The sequence below is a fragment of the Populus alba genome, chromosome 10 (genome assembly GCF_005239225.2).
Source record: "Populus alba chromosome 10, ASM523922v2, whole genome shotgun sequence".
NCBI lineage: Eukaryota > Viridiplantae > Streptophyta > Magnoliopsida > Malpighiales > Salicaceae > Populus > Populus alba.
The window spans coordinates 13,331,546-13,352,853 of record NC_133293.1 but is presented as its reverse complement, the minus strand read 5'-3'; the positions used below and the strand labels follow the sequence as shown (position 1 = coordinate 13,352,853).

Sequence of the window (21,308 nt, the reverse complement as noted above, 5' to 3'; positions counted from 1 at the left end):
AAGCTTGCTCTCGCACACTTGATTTCTTCCTAATCGAGTAAGCACGTCCTCCTCGCAAAAAGAAGAATTCTTCTCCCGGCCTCCCTACATTCAAACCTTAGATAACAATACGGTATCTTCAGTTTCCAATTGGCTTGGAGATACATGCCTTACACTTATGCATAGAACTTGCCATGACCAAGCATTTCTAGCTCCTCTTCCGTTCTCTATCGACCACTATTGGACGAACCTGTTGTAGAGTAGGAGCCTCAGTGGAGAAATCTGTTCGAATATCAGGGATTTAATTTGCTTGTAAAACGTAACCATTCACAGTTCTAGTTTTAGGAGAGTGATGGTAAAGAAACAGAACATAAATAGTTCAAAGCGTTTGGAGTTCTGGAGGAGCCAAGGGATGCACAAATTGTATTGAGGATATTTTCGAGGTGTAAATTAAAGAAAAGGTATGCAGTTTTCTGGTCATCAATCTCTCTATTGCAGTTTGGACATGGATATAACGGCCAAAATATACTAATAAAGCAACACAGTTGAAATATTAATTGCTGACATCAGGTGTAGTAGAACTGCTAAACCACTGATTAGTTGTGGAATTCGATGACAGCGGTGACCGGATATTCTTTAGCAATGCAACCACATCACACTCCGGAGGTTCTTTTTTCTTTGATGCATCGTTATCACCATGCTCCTGTTCCAGATTCTCCAACTCATACCCTCCACTCTCCATTGCTTTTAGTTCCTTTAGCACCTCATGCATACAAGGTCTGATTTCCTTGCCCTGCTGCAAGCATAAAAAAGCCAACTCTGCAACTGAAGTTGTCATTCTTTTAATTTCCTCATCTGACCTGTACCCAAGATATGGGTCAATCAACTCATCAAATGCACATTTTTTAATCTTGTTCATTGCAAATGTGGCCAAATTAATCTCATGCTGATTCCTAGTCATATCAACAGCAGGCATTGATGATATGAGCTCAATGAGGACAACACCAAAGCTATAGACATCACTCTTAGCTGTCAGCTGGTAACACTGATGGTATTCTGGGTCAAGATAGCCAGGTGTTCCCTGTGGAGCAGTTGAGATGTGAGTGACATCGTTGGGGAACAACCTGGAAAGCCCAAAATCTGCAACTTTCACACAGAAATTGTTGTCAAGAAGGATATTGTTCGTTTTTACATCCCGGTGAATGATATCAGTAGCATGCAGATAAGCCAATGCGGTAGCCGTTTCTATGGCAATCCTCATTCTAATAGTCCAAGTTAGTGAACCAGATTTGGCTCGATCATGATGGAGATGATCTGCAACTGTGCCATTGGGAATGTATTCATAGACAAGGAGGAGCTCGCGGCTGTAGCAAGAAGTACACCCATAAAGAGTCACAAGATTTTTGTGGCGCAGGCGAGTAAGGATTTGAATTTCATTCATGAACTGCTTTATCCTCTTACGATTGTGTTCATATAGGCGCTTGACTGCAACTTCCCGCCCATCTCGGAGTTTGCCTGTCGAGATTGATAAATAAAAATAGAAAAGCCCATAAATAAAGTCGCTAGCTTTCTTTCTTTCTTCCTTTGTTTTTCAGTTAAGAAAACCTACCGTAAATTGTTTCTCAGTTAAGAAAACCTACCGTAATATACAGTTCCAAAACCGCCGTCACCAAGTTCGTGTTTGGAATCGAAGTTGTTTGTGGCTTCTTCAAGTTCAGAATAGGAGAAGATGGGGACCCCAAAGTAGTTACTGTCCCCTTCTGGGTCTGATTTTGTTGAGGGATCTGAAGAAGCATTTGCTGAAGTGACGTTAGAGGCAATGTGTGCTCTCTTGTGTCGATGCCACCAGATGAAAAATATGGACACCAAAATTATTAATACCATGAAAGGGACTCCGAGACCTGCAGTTGAAAAGAAGAGTACTGTACTTTTAACTTGAATATATATCCTTCGAGGAAATTATTTTACTGGCAGGAGGTTTTTCATTGAACGTTGTTGCCGAAACATATGCAGAAGAGAAATTGAAATGTTGAGGAGGTAAATTACCTAGTCCGAGCTTCAATCTCAATTTTTTTCTCTCTGCAACACAAATAAAAAAGGAAATATGGCATTAGTGCAAAACTAAAAAGTTAAAACAACGAATTTATGCATGCTTTGCCAAATCGAATTCTCCAATATTTAACATGCACAAAAATCAGCAAAGCAAAAAAATCAGAGCAAGGAGGACCTGCTTATGAGTAATATGGGATTTTTTGTGGCAGACTAAATTCTATTCTCACGACCCATAATTGTAAACCAAACCCCGTAAGCTAAAATCAATTGCATAGAAAGACAGGAATTGAGTGGAATACCAGATATAAAGAATAGTAGGTCTAGTAAAATGTCTTAAGGTCCTCAGGACTATACTGGGTCGTAGTATACAAATACAAATAAACTTGCATGTATTTATCTCTCCCTATTTTTTCTGTGTCCATGCATATCATACCTTCACTTGAATGGATGCATTTGAGGTTTCCTTTGTTGCGTTTACATTCCCCTCTTTGCAAATGACAACGATAACAGAAAGGCGATGCGAACACTTCAATAGAGAAGGTAGCTGTTAACAGCCTGAATATGTCACCATAACTCTTGGTTTTATTCACTGGGAGCTGAAGAATTGAACAGTTAGGTGGAGGACTAGGTAGACTGGTGTTGCGAGTGTAATAGATGCTGAAGTTCTTGCATCCTGTATAGTTCAATGCAAGATGGTGACGAAAATTGACACTGGGGTCACATTTGAATAAAGTTAGGTTGGAGAATTCTAGAATAGAGAAGTATGGGAGACTGGGTGGAAGACTCAAATTGTTGAAGGAATCGCATGAATTGGAATTCAAATGTCCCCGTAAATCTTTATCAGTGATTGAAATGGTACCAGCCTGAGAGATGCTGTTAAGTTCAAACCATTTTCCTCCCCTTACTAGTTGGATCCTTTGAGAATCTTCGTCACAGCCATCCACCACACAGGGACCGCATCTCTCAGGACTTGTGTTGTTGGTGAATGGGAACCCGAATTCTCCGAGCTTTCCACAATTGAAAGGCGGACACTTCTTGGAGGCCCAGCCATCTTCTTTGGAAGCGCAAATAAGCAAAGGGTGAAAGAGGGCAAAGAAAACTAGCAAAGGGACGGGAGCCATCCCCGAGCTCCCAATTTTAAGAAACAAAATGGAGACACCAACAGGATCAACTTCTCTTACTAGAACTATGTCTTGGTGTCTCTTCAAAGTACATATAATTCTTTATCTGGCGACACACGTAAGTTGACATGGAAACTTGAGTAGGAAGACTTGTAATTAAGATGGACAGCAGGTGGGGTAGCCCTGCGAAATTCACATGTTAGAAATCGTCGGTTTGGTCGGTGATAGCACCAGCCCAGTAAATTCGCACCTGGTCTTTGAAAGACTCCTTCCCAATGGCTAGCAAATCAAAGAGTACTTGACCTATTGACTTTTCAAAGTCTTCTTCCCAAATACCACGCAATATTAACAGAGACTTCTTTGCAGCGTGTTATAAAACGCCTGCATGTGCAATAACAAGAAAGCGAATTATAGGGTTTCGCTAAATTAGATAAGAGCCCTGTGGTAACAATGCAATAATGCATCCTTCTCAAAGAATGGACTCCATTACACGGTCCCGGAGCTTACTAGATGCCAAGGATGGAGTTCTAGGGAAGATCAGAAATTGGTGAGAGAAAAATGACACATTAAGCGTCCAAGGAAAGTTCAGACGTGGAGGAGGGATCATAGAGGCAGAAGTGTAATTCGATCATGGGTCAATAGTCATCGCTAAAGTTATATATATATATATATATATATATATATATATATATATATATTAGTGGCCATGAGTCCAAAGGTGATGTCTCAATTACTTCCATTCCATGGGCAATCTCTGTGGAGGGACCCAAATAAAAACCTTTCTACAAGGAAATCAATTTGTTGCATAGTGATAACTAGACAGGGGAAGCGCTATACCACCGGATAGCTCAATTTTTTTTTTTTTAACGTTAAAAAATGTTAACATAATGTAAGTGTTTTTAAAAAAAGGAGAAAAAATTTTATACTCGAGTTATTGATTCTGAAAAAGAAAAAATATAAATACTATAATTCTAATTAAAATAAGAAATTAAATTTATAATCCACTAAATAAAATATCCAATAATAATTAAATCAAGCACAACAAATAAAATCTAATTAATAAACTTCAATTAAAAATTCAAATAAATTAAACCAAAACATAAACTAAAGCTCAATCTTTCAATAGTTTTTTCAATAGTTTAAGAGGTCCCCTATTTATTATTATATAAGTGCGTAAACAATATTTCAGATCTAATAATCCCACTGTCTTTTTTATACCATTTTGATATCTAAGGTCGTATGCCAGTGTACAATTTAAGAAAACAAAAGATTTATCATTGGATCTTATAATAGTAGGCATCAGTCATACACCATGAGTTAGTATTAAGTTTCTAAATGTCACCATCTCTCCATGAACAGTTAACAAAAAGACTAGATCTTCTAGTGAAGTTATTATGTATTTGCCTTTACACCATAAAACTTTAAGCTAGTAATCGGGGGAGATTTTATCTTTTCATTAGGATTAATTTGCCATCATCAAATTAATTAGTACATCAGTCTTCTATATTTTTTTTAACAGTCAAATGACTAAAAAGCCATAAAAACAAAAAAATGTTAAACTATTCATATTTTTATTTTTTTAAGCGTAATAAAATAATTGATACACCTTTCTGCATAAAAAAAAATTAACTAACACCTAGTGGTTTTTTTTGCATTCTCATCATAGTTTTTTTTTTTTTTGTTATAATTAGGTTGGTTTAGGGGTAATTTAGTCATTAAGTATTACTTAAAAAAATGGTTGATGTTGCATTCCACGCATCAGTACTGTGTGGGTTATTCTCGTGTTATTTGGACAGCGAGTGCAATGGTGTTTGGTTGCAAAATGATTACTTGAGAGGCGGCTTTCGAATTGTCTTAGTGCCCTTTTCGATTCTTGGTTACCATGTGTAGCCAACGAGTTTCTGGTTTGGTACTAATAACCTTTTATTTTTCCTTTTTCTCTCCCACTTAATTTTCATGCCTGACCCTTCAAATTTTCAAAGCTGTTTTCAAATTTGTTTTTCCTTTAGATTTGATCTCTGTTTTTTTTTTAATTCCTATTGATTTAATTTGAAATAATATATAGAATTGCGATTTTTTTTCCAATTGCATCCTCCAATTGTTTCCTATAAGATACGATCCTTATTTTTTTTATTGATTTTTTTTTTTACTTTGGCAAATTTTTTAGATTAATATTTTTATTTATTTTATTCTTCAACATTAAATTTGTTGAAAATTGATTTTCTTGATTAAGCCAATGTCTAAGATTTTATGGGCTACAAGTTTAAGAGATTAGCCCAGATATAAGAGATTCACCCGATTTTGCTTCTTTTTTTTTTTTTTTTTTAACTTTTTTTTAAGCTTATTTTTTTTAGTTTATCATTTTACATTTATTTAATTGAACATTACGCTCCATTATTTTTTTTTATTTGCTTTCTATATGAATTTTCACTTATTTTTAAAATAACTCGGGTTATCTCGAGTCTTTTTATTTATCGTTCTTTTGTTAAATTTAGTTTTCTTATATAAAAATATTTTTATTAAATTAAATTAATTGATTAAATATAAGCATGTTATGATCACTTTATAATATTTTATTTGGTTTATTTCTAGGTCGTTGCTGTTACAGCGCGTGCAACCTCTTTTGATATTGTCGTCTAGCCTTTTGTAGTGACATTAGAACCGTCTTGGTAAACTCTTTCTGGTGGTAAAATGATGACCACGATAGAGAGACAGTGAGTTTCTAATAGACTTTTTTTTTTTTTTTTATATTCATGAGTATTATATTGATAGCTCATTTTTATACCTAATTATTGCCAATTGTTTTTGCTTTATTTACTATTGATATTTAATCATATTATTAAATGAACCAAACTCGGTGAACTTAGTCAAATCAACTATAATAGTCTTAAATGTTTCTTGATTATTTAAAAACATTCGCGTAATATGAATATCTTTTTTTTTTTGTTCAATATTTTTTTATTATATATATTGTTATTGCATTTTCTTACTCATGTTATTTAAATTAGTTGAACTTACTAAATACAGTCGAGATAATGACACAAGGGTTATATTTTTTTTAGAAACACTTACATTATCTTAATATATTTTTTTATATTGAAAAGGATTTAGGTTGACCGTTACCAAGCGTGGGTTATCTATCCAGTACATCCTACATGGGGTTTTTTTAATTTTGTCCTTGATTGAAGCAGCAAGCTGCAGGATTGTTCGTATCTCAAAATTCCCAATAAAAAAAGGGCGACACAGCAACTAGCAGTTAGTTTTCTTGCCTGAAGTGAGGTCTCTTTGGCCCCACTCTCGCAACACACGCAGTTCTTCATCCATGCAACACGCTATTATTGAGTGGATAATTTGACTTGGTGAAAAAGACTGAAGAAAGGATGGAGATGCCTGCCACACAAAAACTAAATGCTTTGAGAAATTTTTGCATTTTAAAAAAAATACAGTACTGCATGTCCGCGCATTGTGGTCTGAGAACTGCTGAGATTTTCTTCTAGTAATTTCCCAAATCTTTTTATTGGAGCATTATAGCAAGGAACGATTTAATTTGGCAGATCAAGCATACATTCAGCCAACAAAAAGACAACTTGGTGAATTTTTCTGTCCAGGAAGTTTCACATTATGCTTGCCACTTTCACATTTGTGATTGTTAAAGAATACATGGAGAAATTTCTTGGAATTTCAAGGATGGTATTTCCATTATTAATCTTGCTGCAGGTGTGTCATTCTTCGTCCACATGACCACTCATACAGTGCAACTATTTTAGATTGCGAAGTTGTGGAAGGCCATCGGAATTGGATGAACGAGTGTCATGGAGGATTTATATGAGATGGTGAATGTTGATAGCCAATAAGGATATTAATATAATGATATTAAAAATAATTTTTAAAAATTAAAAAATATATATTATTTTAATAAAATTTATAAGCAAGAAAACTCTTTTAACAGTAAATACTATTATATTATCAAGCACGCTTAATGACTTTAAGTTGGGAACAGCTGTCGGTCTTGCTGATGTAAAAAATATACTGAACTGATCACTTCTTCTAGCCCTTTCATTTCGAGAGTAGAGAGTAAGGCTAGAAGGTTCTGTTTGAATTCTGTATTTAGGATTCCAATCGCCAACATACCGACACGCTAATTGGTTAGAGTTAGAACGAGTTTTCTGCATCTGAATTGTGCAAACAACATGTAGTCTTCTGAGAGAAATACACAATATTGACTAGCTCAGGCCATAGAGTTTTACAAGACATTTTCGGTACAATGCGTCATGGTCTCATGCAACGAAGATGCGATGAGTATTTGGAACTTAAAGGTCATGAATTATGACAGTGGTTGTTTAAGAATTTGAATTTGATCCGTGAGGAGATCTTGGAGGGGAAGACAAGTATGGTTTCGGCGGGATTGGCAAGGACTCAAGGCTTCCTTGCAACATTTCTACCACTCTAGACATTGGTGGGCGATTTGAGGGGTCGGTCTGTATGCACCACAAGCTTGCCAAAATCATTTTCCTTGCATTTTGTTCCTCCACTTCATTGCCAGCACCTCGAAGTTCAAGTTCTTCACCTATTTCAAGACGCTTGTATATCCAATGTGGAAAATAGATCTCACTGGTATTATCAACTCCGACGCGAAAGTTTTTTCTCCCTCCAATCATTTCTAACACTAGCATCCCATAGCTATAGACATCAGATTTGTGAGAGACCCCTCCAAAATTTCTACAAAATACTTCGGGGGCAATGTATCCAGCAGTTCCTCTTGCACCCAACATCGATACGGTACTCTCTTTACTGGGGCAAATTTTAGCCAGGCCGAAATCAGAAATTTTAGGACAGAAGTTTTCATCTAGAAGAATATTATGAGGCTTTATGTCAAAATGTAAAATCCTTGTGTTGCAACCTCTGTGCAAGTATTCTAATCCTCGAGCAATGCCAACTGCAATTTGGTGTAATGTTTCCCACCCCAATTTGGGATCTGCCTTCGAGAGATTTTTTTCATATATGTGCTTGTCAAGTGACCCATTAGACATGAACTCATAGATTAGAGCTCGTTTAGGACCCTCAAAACAGAACCCCAGAAGAGTAACAATGTTGACGTGGGAAGTCCTGCCGATGCTGGAAACTTCATTTACAAATTCTTCTCCATTACTCTTTGATTTCTTCAGGACTTTAACAGCAACAAGACGACCACCAAGTAAATTGCCTTTGAAAACACTTCCATAGCCTCCTTGGCCTAGTTTCTCTTTGAAGTTTTTGGTCATTTTCTTAAGTTCTGAATAACTGTATCTTTGTGGTGCCAAGGTTCCATGGTTCCTCAGAAAAGCTTCTATACTTTGACTTCCTCTGGTTTTTCTCCGACAGGAAAGGAAGTGAATGGATGAGTACTTTCTGATGATGACGCAGCAGATTGTAATCAGTAGAACTCCAATGCCGACACCTGTAGTAAAAAAAGGAGTTGAGGAAAAAAAATCAGTCTAGGCGGAGGCATGGCAAAGGGTGAGGTGGGCTTTAGCCCAAGTCAAGATTTTATCAATATTTTTTTACTAGTTTTATATAAAAAAATTCATAATTCTCAATTAAGTTATCAAAAAATTTTAAAAATTTACATGGAGGCTTCTAATATGATGCTTTAGCTAAGGTTAAAATTTCATAATTTTTGGAGAAATTTAGAAATTTGATGAAAAATCACAATTGGACTAGTTTTACGTTATTGGACGTAATTTTCAATTCCATTATTAGATCGAGCTGAAATTTTACAAGAAATATTAAAATATATTAATAAAATTTGGTTAAATTTTTAGGATGAATGAAGCTTGGTAGTGCTAATAAAAAAAAAAAGGACCGTCAAATAAAAGTAAAATGACTCATTAAGAGTAAAATGGTAATTTGCCATTCAAAAATAAAACAAATCAGCTCCTCCTTCCTTTTATATATTGCCGACTTGGCAGAAACAAAATAGAAAGAGAAAGAAAAGAAAAGGCGAGAGAGAAATAGAAAAAAAAACAAGGGAAAAACAAAAATAAAATCCAAGGAAAGAATAAGAAAAGTGAGAATAATCTTGTAAACTTACAAAGTCCAACTTATAAAACACTAATCTAGGGAAGAATCAAGTGAAGGAAGGAGGAATTGAAAGAGAAAAAAAAATTTAATTACTTTGTTTTCTAGTTGACATGAAATTGTTATTATATCCCGATTGAGGGGTTGTTACAATATTGATTCAAATTCGATTATAGATGAATTATATTTCACAAAACATCAAAGGATGTAACTTTAATAGTGAGTTTATTTTTACTTTTACTTTAATTTTATGTACTTTTAAATTTATTTCTTAATATTTTGGATAATGTATTTGAATTAAAACTTTATTATTAACTTTAAAATTCATGTATATGAATTAATAATCAATCTTAAAAAATATTTATATATTTATTTAATAGCCTAGAATAAAAAAAATTCCTAGCTCTGCCTTGCTAAAAATGATTCATTTAAACTTTTTCGAAGAATGTTTCTTCCTCTAGCAGTAAAGGAAAGTTTAGTAAATCACGCCATCTATGGAAATGTGCTGCTAGACATTTCGAGGAGGTAAATTACCTAGTCCGAGCTTCAATCTCAATTTCTTGCTCTCTGCAACACAAGCAAAAAAAGGAAATATGGCATTAGTGCAAAACCTAAAAGTTAAAACAACGAATTTATGCATGCTTTGCCAAATCGAATTCTCCAATATTTAGCATGCACAAAAATCAGCAAAAAAAAATAAAAATTAAGAGCAAGGAGGACCTGCTAGCTTATGAGTAATATGGGATTTTGTGGCAAGCTAAATTCTATTCTCACGACCCATAATTGTAAACCAAACCCAGTAAGCTAAAATCAATTGCATAGAAGACAGGAATTGAGTGGAATACCAGAAATAAAGAATAGTAGGTCTAGTAAAATGTCTCAAGGTCCTCAGGAGTATACTGGGTCGTAGTATACAAATACAAATAAACTTGCATGTATTTATCTCTCCCTATTTTTGCTGTGTCCATGCATATCATACATACCTTCAATTGAATGGATGCATTTGGGGTTTCCTTCGATGATTTTACATTCCCCTCTTTGCAAATAACAACGATAACAGGGAGGCGATACGAACACTTCAATAGAGAAGGTAGCTGTTAACAGCCTGAGTATGTCACCATAACTCTCGGTATTTTTCACTGGGAGCTGAAGAATTGAACAGGTAGGTGGGGGACTCGGTAGACTGGTGTTGCGAGTATAATAGATGCTGAAGTTCTTGCATCTTGTAAAGTTAAATTCAAGATGCTGAGGAAAATTGACACTGGGACCACATTTGAATAAAGTTAGGTTGGAGATTTCTAGATTAGAGAAGTATGGGAGACTGGCTGGAAGACTCAAATTGTTGAAGGAATCGCATGAATTGGAATTCAAATGTCCCTGTAATTCTTCATCGGTGATTGAAATGGTACCAGCCTGAGAGATGTTGTGAAGTTCAAACGTTTTTCCTCCCTTACTAGTTGGATCCTTTGAGATTGTTCGTGACAACCATCCACCACATAGGGACCGCATATCTCAGGACTTGTGTTGTTGGTGAATGGGAACCAGATTTCTCCGAGCTTTCCACAATTGAAAGGCGGACAATTCTTGAAGGCCAAACCATCTTTGGAAGCGCAAATAAGCAAAGGGTTAAAGAGGGCAAAGAAAACTAGCACAGGGACGGGAGCCATCCCCGAGCTCCCAATTTTAAGAAACTAAATGGAGACACCAACAGGATCAACTTCTCTTACTAGAACTCTGTCTTGGTGTCTCTTCAAAGTACATATAATTCTTTATCTGGCAACACAAGTCAGTTGACTTGGAAACTTGAGTAGGAAGACTTTGTAATTAAGATGGACAGCAGGTGGGGTAGCCCTGCGAAATTTACATGTTAGAAATCGTCTGTTTGGTCGGTGATAGCACCAGCCCAGTAAGTTGACCTATTGACTTTTCAAAGTCTTCTTCCCAAATATATACCACGCAATATTAACAGAGACTTCTTTTCCAGAATAGTAGGTCTAGTAAAATGTCTTAAGGTCCTCAGGAGTATACTGGGTCGTAGTATACAAATACAAATAAACTTACATGTATTTATCTCTCCCTATTTTTGCCGTGTCCATGCATATCATACCTTCAATTGAATGGATGCATTTGAACTTTCCTTCGATGATGTGACATTTCCCTCTTTGCAAATAACAACGATAACAAGGACGCGATACGAACACTTCAATAGAGAAGGTAGCTGTTAACAGCCTGAATATGTCACCATAACTCTCGGTTTTATTCACTGGGAGCTGAAGAATTGAACAGGTAGGTGGAGGACTCGGTAGACTGGTGTCGCGAGTATAATAGATGCTGAAGTTCTTGCATCCTGTATAGTTAAATTCAAGATGCTGAGGAAAATTTACACTGGGGTCACATTTGAATAAAGTTATGTTGGAGATTTTTTTTATCAGACAAGTATGAGACACTGGCTGGAAGACTCAAATTGTTGAAGGAATCGCATGAATTGGAATTCAAATGTCCCCGTAAATCTTCATCAGTGATTGAAATGGTACCAGCCTGAGATATGTTGTTAATTTCAAACCATTTTCCTCCCCTCACTAGTTGGATCCTTTGAGAATTTTCGTGACAACCATCCACCGCATAGGGACCGCATATCTCAGGACTTGTGTTGTTGGTAAATGGGTACCAGATTTCTCCGAGCTTTCCACAATTGAAAGGCAGACATTTCTTGAAGGCCAAGTACTCATCTTCTTTGGAAGCGCAAATAAGCAAAGGGTGAAAGAGGACAAAGAAAACTAGCAAAGGGACGGGAGCCATCCCCGAGCTCCCAGTTTTAAGAAACAAAATGGAGACACCAACAGGATCAACTTCTCTTACTAGAACTATGTCTTGGTGTCTCTTCAAAGTACATATAATTCTTTATCTGGCGACACACGTAAGTTGACATGGAAACTTGAGTAGGAAGACTTGTAATTAAGATGGACAGCAGGTGGGGTAGCCCTGCGAAATTCACATGTTAGAAATCGTCGGTTTGGTCGGTGATAGCACCAGCCCAGTAAATTCGCACCTGGTCTTTGAAAGACTCCTTCCCAATGGCTAGCAAATCAAAGAGTACTTGACCTATTGACTTTTCAAAGTCTTCTTCCCAAATACCACGCAATATTAACAGAGACTTCTTTGCAGCGTGTTATAAACGCCTGCATGTGCAATAACAAGAAAGCGAATTATAGGGTTTCGCTAAATTAGATAAGAGCCCTGTGGTAACAATGCAATAATGCATCCTTCTCAAAGAATGGACTCCATTACACGGTCCCGGAGCTTACTAGATGCCAAGGATGGAGTTCTAGGGAAGATCAGAAATTGGTGAGAGAAAAATGACACATTAAGCGTCCAAGGAAAGTTCAGACGTGGAGGAGGGATCATAGAGGCAGAAGTGTAATTCGATCATGGGTCAATAGTCATCGCTAAAGTTATATATATATATATATATATATATATATATATATATATATATATATTAGTGGCCATGAGTCCAAAGGTGATGTCTCAATTACTTCCATTCCATGGGCAATCTCTGTGGAGGGACCCAAATAAAAACCTTTCTACAAGGAAATCAATTTGTTGCATAGTGATAACTAGACAGGGGAAGCGCTATACCACCGGATAGCTCAATTTTTTTTTTTTTAACGTTAAAAATGTTAACATAATGTAAGTGTTTTTAAAAAAAGGAGAAAAAATTTTATACTCGAGTTATTGATTCTGAAAAAGAAAAAATATAAATACTATAATTCTAATTAAAATAAGAAATTAAATTTATAATCCACTAAATAAAAATATCCAATAATAATTAAATCAAGCACAACAAATAAAATCTAATTAATAAACTTCAATTAAAAATTCAAATAAATTAAACCAAAACATAAACTAAAGCTCAATCTTTCAATAGTTTTTCAATAGTTTAAGAGGTCCCCTATTTATTATTATATAAGTGCGTAAACAATATTTCAGATCTAATAATCCCACTGTCTTTTTTATACCATTTTGATATCTAAGGTCGTATGCCAGTGTACAATTTAAGAAAACAAAAGATTTATCATTGGATCTTATAATAGTAGGCATCAGTCATACACCATGAGTTAGTATTAAGTTTCTAAATGTCACCATCTCTCCATGAACAGTTAACAAAAAGACTAGATCTTCTAGTGAAGTTATTATGTATTTGCCTTTACACCATAAAACTTTAAGCTAGTAATCGGGGGAGATTTTATCTTTTCATTAGGATTAATTTGCCATCATCAAATTAATTAGTACATCAGTCTTCTATATTTTTTTTTAACAGTCAAATGACTAAAAAGCCATAAAAACAAAAAAATGTTAAACTATTCATATTTTTATTTTTTTAAGCGTAATAAAATAATTGATACACCTTTCTGCATAAAAAAAAATTAACTAACACCTAGTGGTTTTTTTTTGCATTCTCATCATAGTTTTTTTTTTTTTTTTGTTATAATTAGGTTGGTTTAGGGGTAATTTAGTCATTAAGTATTACTTAAAAAAATGGTTGATGTTGCATTCCACGCATCAGTACTGTGTGGGTTATTCTCGTGTTATTTGGACAGCGAGTGCAATGGTGTTTGGTTGCAAAATGATTACTTGAGAGGCGGCTTTCGAATTGTCTTAGTGCCCTTTTCGATTCTTGGTTACCATGTGTAGCCAACGAGTTTCTGGTTTGGTACTAATAACCTTTTATTTTTCCTTTTTCTCTCCCACTTAATTTTCATGCCTGACCCTTCAAATTTTCAAAGCTGTTTTCAAATTTGTTTTTCCTTTAGATTTGATCTCTGTTTTTTTTTTTAATTCCTATTGATTTAATTTGAAATAATATATAGAATTGCGATTTTTTTTCCAATTGCATCCTCCAATTGTTTCCTATAAGATACGATCCTTATTTTTTTTATTGATTTTTTTTTTTACTTTGGCAAATTTTTTAGATTAATATTTTTTATTTATTTTATTCTTCAACATTAAATTTGTTGAAAATTGATTTTCTTGATTAAGCCAATGTCTAAGATTTTATGGGCTACAAGTTTAAGAGATTAGCCCAGATATAAGAGATTCACCCCGATTTTGCTTCTTTTTTTTTTTTTTTTTAACTTTTTTTTAAGCTTATTTTTTTTAGTTTATCATTTTACATTTATTTAATTGAACATTACGCTCCATTATTTTTTTTTTATTTGCTTTCTATATGAATTTTCACTTATTTTTTAAAATAACTCGGGTTATCTCGAGTCTTTTTATTTATCGTTCTTTGTTAAATTTAGTTTTCTTATATAAAAATATTTTTATTAAATTAAATTAATTGATTAAATATAAGCATGTTATGATCACTTTATAATATTTTATTTGGTTTATTTCTAGGTCGTTGCTGTTACAGCGCGTGCAACCTCTTTTGATATTGTCGTCTAGCCTTTTGTAGTGACATTAGAACCGTCTTGGTAAACTCTTTCTGGTGGTAAAATGATGACCACGATAGAGAGACAGTGAGTTTCTAATAGACTTTTTTTTTTTTTTTTATATTCATGAGTATTATATTGATAGCTCATTTTTATACCTAATTATTGCCAATTGTTTTTGCTTTATTTACTATTGATATTTAATCATATTATTAAATGAACCAAACTCGGTGAACTTAGTCAAATCAACTATAATAGTCTTAAATGTTTTCTTGATTATTTAAAAACATTCGCGTAATATGAATATCTTTTTTTTTTTTGTTCAATATTTTTTTATTATATATATTGTTATTGCATTTTCTTACTCATGTTATTTAAATTAGTTGAACTTACTAAATACAGTCGAGATAATGACACAAGGGTTATATTTTTTTTTAGAAACACTTACATTATCTTAATATATTTTTTTATATTGAAAAGGATTTAGGTTGACCGTTACCAAGCGTGGGTTATCTATCCAGTACATCCTACATGGGGTTTTTTTAATTTTGTCCTTGATTGAAGCAGCAAGCTGCAGGATTGTTCGTATCTCAAAATTCCCAATAAAAAAGGGCGACACAGCAACTAGCAGTTAGTTTTCTTGCCTGAAGTGAGGTCTCTTTGGCCCCACTCTCGCAACACACGCAGTTCTTCATCCATGCAACACGCTATTATTGAGTGGATAATTTGACTTGGTGAAAAAAGACTGAAGAAAGGATGGAGATGCCTGCCACACAAAAACTAAATGCTTTGAGAAATTTTTGCATTTTAAAAAAAAATACAGTACTGCATGTCCGCGCATTGTGGTCTGAGAACTGCTGAGATTTTCTTCTAGTAATTTCCCAAATCTTTTTTATTGGAGCATTATAGCAAGGAACGAGTTAATTTGGCAGATCAAGCATACATTCAGCCAACAAAAAGACAACTTGGTGAATTTTTCTGTCCAGGAAGTTTCACATTATGCTTGCCACTTTCACATTTGTGATTGTTAAAGAATACATGGAGAAATTTCTTGGAATTTCAAGGATGGTATTTCCATTATTAATCTTGCTGCAGGTGTGTCATTCTTCGTCCACATGACCACTCATACAGTGCAACTATTTTAGATTGCGAAGTTGTGGAAGGCCATCGGAATTGGATGAACGAGTGTCATGGAGGATTTATATGAGATGGTGAATGTTGATAGCCAATAAGGATATTAATATAATGATATTAAAAATAATTTTTAAAAATTAAAAAATATATATTATTTTAATAAATTTATAAGCAAGAAAACTCTTTTAACAGTAAATACTATTATATTATCAAGCACGCTTAATGACTTTAAGTTGGGAACAGCTGTCGGTCTTGCTGATGTAAAAAATATACTGAACTGATCACTTCTTCTAGCCCTTTCATTTCGAGAGTAGAGAGTAAGGCTAGAAGGTTCTGTTTGAATTCTGTATTTAGGATTCCAATCGCCAACATACCGACACGCTAATTGGTTAGAGTTAGAAACGAGTTTTCTGCATCTGAATTGTGCAAACAACATGTAGTCTTCTGAGAGAAATACACAATATTGACTAGCTCAGGCCATAGAGTTTTACAAGACATTTTCGGTACAATGCGTCATGGTCTCATGCAACGAAGATGCGATGAGTATTTGGAACTTAAAGGTCATGAATTATGACAGTGGTTGTTTAAGAATTTGAATTTGATCCGTGAGGAGATCTTGGAGGGGAAGACAAGTATGGTTTCGGCGGGATTGGCAAGGACTCAAGGCTTCCTTGCAACATTTCTACCACTCTAGACATTGGTGGGCGATTTGAGGGGTCGGTCTGTATGCACCACAAGCTTGCCAAAATCATTTTCCTTGCATTTTGTTCCTCCACTTCATTGCCAGCACCTCGAAGTTCAAGTTCTTCACCTATTTCAAGACGCTTGTATATCCAATGTGGAAAATAGATCTCACTGGTATTATCAACTCCGACGCGAAAGTTTTTTCTCCCTCCAATCATTTCTAACACTAGCATCCCATAGCTATAGACATCAGATTTGTGAGAGACCCCTCCAAAATTTCTACAAAATACTTCGGGGGCAATGTATCCAGCAGTTCCTCTTGCACCCAACATCGATACGGTACTCTCTTTACTGGGGCAAATTTTAGCCAGGCCGAAATCAGAAATTTTAGGACAGAAGTTTTCATCTAGAAGAATATTATGAGGCTTTATGTCAAAATGTAAAATCCTTGTGTTGCAACCTCTGTGCAAGTATTCTAATCCTCGAGCAATGCCAACTGCAATTTGGTGTAATGTTTCCCACCCCAATTTGGGATCTGCCTTCGAGAGATTTTTTTCATATATGTGCTTGTCAAGTGACCCATTAGACATGAACTCATAGATTAGAGCTCGTTTAGGACCCTCAAAACAGAACCCCAGAAGAGTAACAATGTTGACGTGGGAAGTCCTGCCGATGCTGGAAACTTCATTTACAAATTCTTCTCCATTACTCTTTGATTTCTTCAGGACTTTAACAGCAACAAGACGACCACCAAGTAAATTGCCTTTGAAAACACTTCCATAGCCTCCTTGGCCTAGTTTCTCTTTTGAAGTTTTTGGTCATTTTCTTAAGTTCTGAATAACTGTATCTTTGTGGTGCCAAGGTTCCATGGTTCCTCAGAAAAGCTTCTATACTTTGACTTCCTCTGGTTTTTCTCCGACAGGAAAGGAAGTGAATGGATGAGTACTTTCTGATGATGACGCAGCAGATTGTAATCAGTAGAACTCCAATGCCGACACCTGTAGTAAAAAAAAGGAGTTGAGGAAAAAAAATCAGTCTAGGCGGAGGCATGGCAAAGGGTGAGGTGGGCTTTAGCCCAAGTCAAGATTTTATCAATATTTTTTTACTAGTTTTATATAAAAAATTCATAATTCTCAATTAAGTTTATCAAAAAATTTTAAAAATTTACATGGAGGCTTCTAATATGATGCTTTAGCTAAGGTTAAAATTTCATAATTTTTTGGAGAAAATTTAGAAATTTGATGAAAAAATCACAATTGGACTAGTTTTACGTTATTGGACGTAATTTTCAATTCCATTATTAGATCGAGCTGAAATTTTACAAGAAATATTAAAATATATTAATAAAATTTGGTTAAATTTTTAGGATGAATGAAGCTTGGTAGTGCTAATAAAAAAAAAAAGGACCGTCAAATAAAAGTAAAATGACTCATTAAGAGTAAAATGGTAATTTGCCATTCAAAAATAAAACAAATCAGCTCCTCCTTCCTTTTATATATTGCCGACTTGGCAGAAAACAAAATAGAAAGAGAAAGAAAAGAAAAGGCGAGAGAGAAATAGAAAAAAAAACAAGGGAAAAACAAAAATAAAATCCAAGGAAAGAATAAGAAAAGTGAGAATAATCTTGTAAACTTACAAAGTCCAACTTATAAAACACTAATCTAGGGAAGAATCAAGTGAAGGAAGGAGGAATTGAAAGAGAAAAAAAAATTTAATTACTTTGTTTTCTAGTTGACATGAAATTGTTATTATATCCCGATTGAGGGGTTGTTACAATATTGATTCAAATTCGATTATAGATGAATTATATTTCACAAAACATCAAAGGATGTAACTTTAATAGTGAGTTTATTTTTACTTTTACTTTAATTTTATGTACTTTTAAATTTATTTCTTAATATTTTGGATAATGTATTTGAATTAAAACTTTATTATTAACTTTAAAATTCATGTATATGAATTAATAATCAATCTTAAAAAATATTTATATATTTATTTAATAGCCTAGAATAAAAAAAAATTCCTAGCTCTGCCTTGCTAAAAATGATTCATTTAAACTTTTTCGAAGAATGTTTCTTCCTCTAGCAGTAAAGGAAAGTTTAGTAAATCACGCCATCTATGGAAATGTGCTGCTAGACATTTCGAGGAGGTAAATTACCTAGTCCGAGCTTCAATCTCAATTTCTTGCTCTCTGCAACACAAGCAAAAAAAAGGAAATATGGCATTAGTGCAAAACCTAAAAGTTAAAACAACGAATTTATGCATGCTTTGCCAAATCGAATTCTCCAATATTTAGCATGCACAAAAATCAGCAAAAAAAAAATAAAAATTAAGAGCAAGGAGGACCTGCTAGCTTATGAGTAATATGGGATTTTGTGGCAAGCTAAATTCTATTCTCACGACCCATAATTGTAAACCAAACCCAGTAAGCTAAAATCAATTGCATAGAAGACAGGAATTGAGTGGAATACCAGAAATAAAGAATAGTAGGTCTAGTAAAATGTCTCAAGGTCCTCAGGAGTATACTGGGTCGTAGTATACAAATACAAATAAACTTGCATGTATTTATCTCTCCCTATTTTTGCTGTGTCCATGCATATCATACATACCTTCAATTGAATGGATGCATTTGGGGTTTCCTTCGATGATTTTACATTCCCCTCTTTGCAAATAACAACGATAACAGGGAGGCGATACGAACACTTCAATAGAGAAGGTAGCTGTTAACAGCCTGAGTATGTCACCATAACTCTCGGTATTTTTCACTGGGAGCTGAAGAATTGAACAGGTAGGTGGGGACTCGGTAGACTGGTGTTGCGAGTATAATAGATGCTGAAGTTCTTGCATCTTGTAAAGTTAAATTCAAGATGCTGAGGAAAATTGACACTGGGACCACATTTGAATAAAGTTAGGTTGGAGATTTCTAGATTAGAGAAGTATGGGAGACTGGCTGGAAGACTCAAATTGTTGAAGGAATCGCATGAATTGGAATTCAAATGTCCCTGTAATTCTTCATCGGTGATTGAAATGGTACCAGCCTGAGAGATGTTGTGAAGTTCAAACGTTTTTCCTCCCTTACTAGTTGGATCCTTTGAGATTGTTCGTGACAACCATCCACCACATAGGGACCGCATATCTCAGGACTTGTGTTGTTGGTGAATGGGAACCAGATTTCTCCGAGCTTTCCACAATTGAAAGGCGGACAATTCTTGAAGGCCAAACCATCTTTGGAAGCGCAAATAAGCAAAGGGTTAAAGAGGGCAAAGAAAACTAGCACAGGGACGGGAGCCATCCCCGAGCTCCCAATTTTAAGAAACTAAATGGAGACACCAACAGGATCAACTTCTCTTACTAGAACTCTGTCTTGGTGTCTCTTCAAAGTACATATAATTCTTTATCTGGCAACACAAGTCAGTTGACTTGGAAACTTGAGTAGGAAGACTTGTAATTAAGATGGACAGCAGGTGGGGTAGCCCTGCGAAATTTACATGTTAGAAATCGTCTGTTTGGTCGGTGATAGCACCAGCCCAGTAAGTTGACCTATTGACTTTTCAAAGTCTTCTTCCCAAATATATACCACGCAATATTAACAGAGACTTCTTTCCAGAATAGTAGGTCTAGTAAAATGTCTTAAGGTCCTCAGGAGTATACTGGGTCGTAGTATACAAATACAAATAAACTTACATGTATTTATCTCTCCCTATTTTTGCCGTGTCCATGCATATCATACCTTCAATTGAATGGATGCATTTGAACTTTCCTTCGATGATGTGACATTTCCCTCTTTGCAAATAACAACGATAACAAGGACGCGATACGAACACTTCAATAGAGAAGGTAGCTGTTAACAGCCTGAATATGTCACCATAACTCTCGGTTTTATTCACTGGGAGCTGAAGAATTGAACAGGTAGGTGGAGGACTCGGTAGACTGGTGTCGCGAGTATAATAGATGCTGAAGTTCTTGCATCCTGTATAGTTAAATTCAAGATGCTGAGGAAAATTTACACTGGGGTCACATTTGAATAAAGTTATGTTGGAGATTTTTTTATCAGACAAGTATGAGACACTGGCTGGAAGACTCAAATTGTTGAAGGAATCGCATGAATTGGAATTCAAATGTCCCCGTAAATCTTCATCAGTGATTGAAATGGTACCAGCCTGAGATATGTTGTTAATTTCAAACCATTTTCCTCCCCTCACTAGTTGGATCCTTTGAGAATTTTCGTGACAACCATCCACCGCATAGGGACCGCATATCTCAGGACTTGTGTTGTTGGTAAATGGGTACCAGATTTCTCCGAGCTTTCCACAATTGAAAGGCAGACATTTCTTGAAGGCCAAGTACTCATCTTCTTTGGAAGCGCAAATAAGCAAAGGGTGAAAGAGGACAAAGAAAACTAGCAAAGGGACGGGAGCCATCCCCGAGCTCCCAGTTTTAAGAAACACAATGGAGAAACCAACAGGATCAACTTCTCTTACTAGAACTATGTCTTGGTGTCTCTTCAAAGTACATATAAGTCTTTATCTGGGAACACACGTTAGTTGACTTGGAAACTTGAGTAGGAAGACTAGTAATTAAGATGGACAGCAGGTGGGGTAGCCCTGCGAAATTTACTTGTTAGAAATCGTCTGTTTGGTCGGTGATAGCACCAGCCCAGTAAATTGGCACCTGGTATTTGAAAGACTCCTTCCCACTGGCTAGCAAATCAAAGAGAAGTTGACCTATTGACTTTCAAAGTCTTCTTCCCAAATACCACGCAATATTAGCAGAGACTTCTTTGCAGCTTGTTATAAGCGCTGCATGTGCAAATTGCAATAACAAGAAAGCGAAGTATAGGGTTTTG

At 35.2% G+C, this 21,308-nt stretch overlaps 3 protein-coding genes and 1 pseudogene across 4 annotated transcripts in view; 1 reads left to right on the top strand and 3 right to left on the bottom strand.

Annotated features, from left to right (window-relative positions):
- Positions 1-21,308, top strand: part of LOC118045340 (uncharacterized) — a 74,231-nt gene that overhangs the window by 43,943 nt on the left and 8,980 nt on the right. The gene's annotated exons all lie outside the window — the stretch shown is intronic.
- LOC118045262 (LEAF RUST 10 DISEASE-RESISTANCE LOCUS RECEPTOR-LIKE PROTEIN KINASE-like 1.1) lies at positions 381-3,270 on the bottom strand. The gene is made up of 4 exons (XM_073411998.1): positions 2,465-3,270; positions 2,026-2,058; positions 1,620-1,880; positions 381-1,494 (listed from the first exon to the last, which is right to left on the bottom strand). The coding sequence occupies exons 1-4, from the start codon at positions 3,150-3,152 to the stop codon at positions 533-535; spliced, it is 1,944 nt and encodes a 647-aa protein (XP_073268099.1). The 5' UTR covers positions 3,153-3,270; the 3' UTR covers positions 381-532.
- Positions 7,194-10,718, bottom strand: LOC140956029 (PR5-like receptor kinase). Its single transcript, XM_073411927.1, has 3 exons — positions 10,193-10,718; positions 9,744-9,776; positions 7,194-8,589 (listed from the first exon to the last, which is right to left on the bottom strand). Exons 1-3 carry the CDS (start codon positions 10,716-10,718, stop codon positions 7,493-7,495), a joined length of 1,656 nt encoding a protein of 551 aa, XP_073268028.1. The 3' UTR covers positions 7,194-7,492.
- On the bottom strand, positions 16,194-20,883 carry LOC118045859 (uncharacterized; annotated as a pseudogene).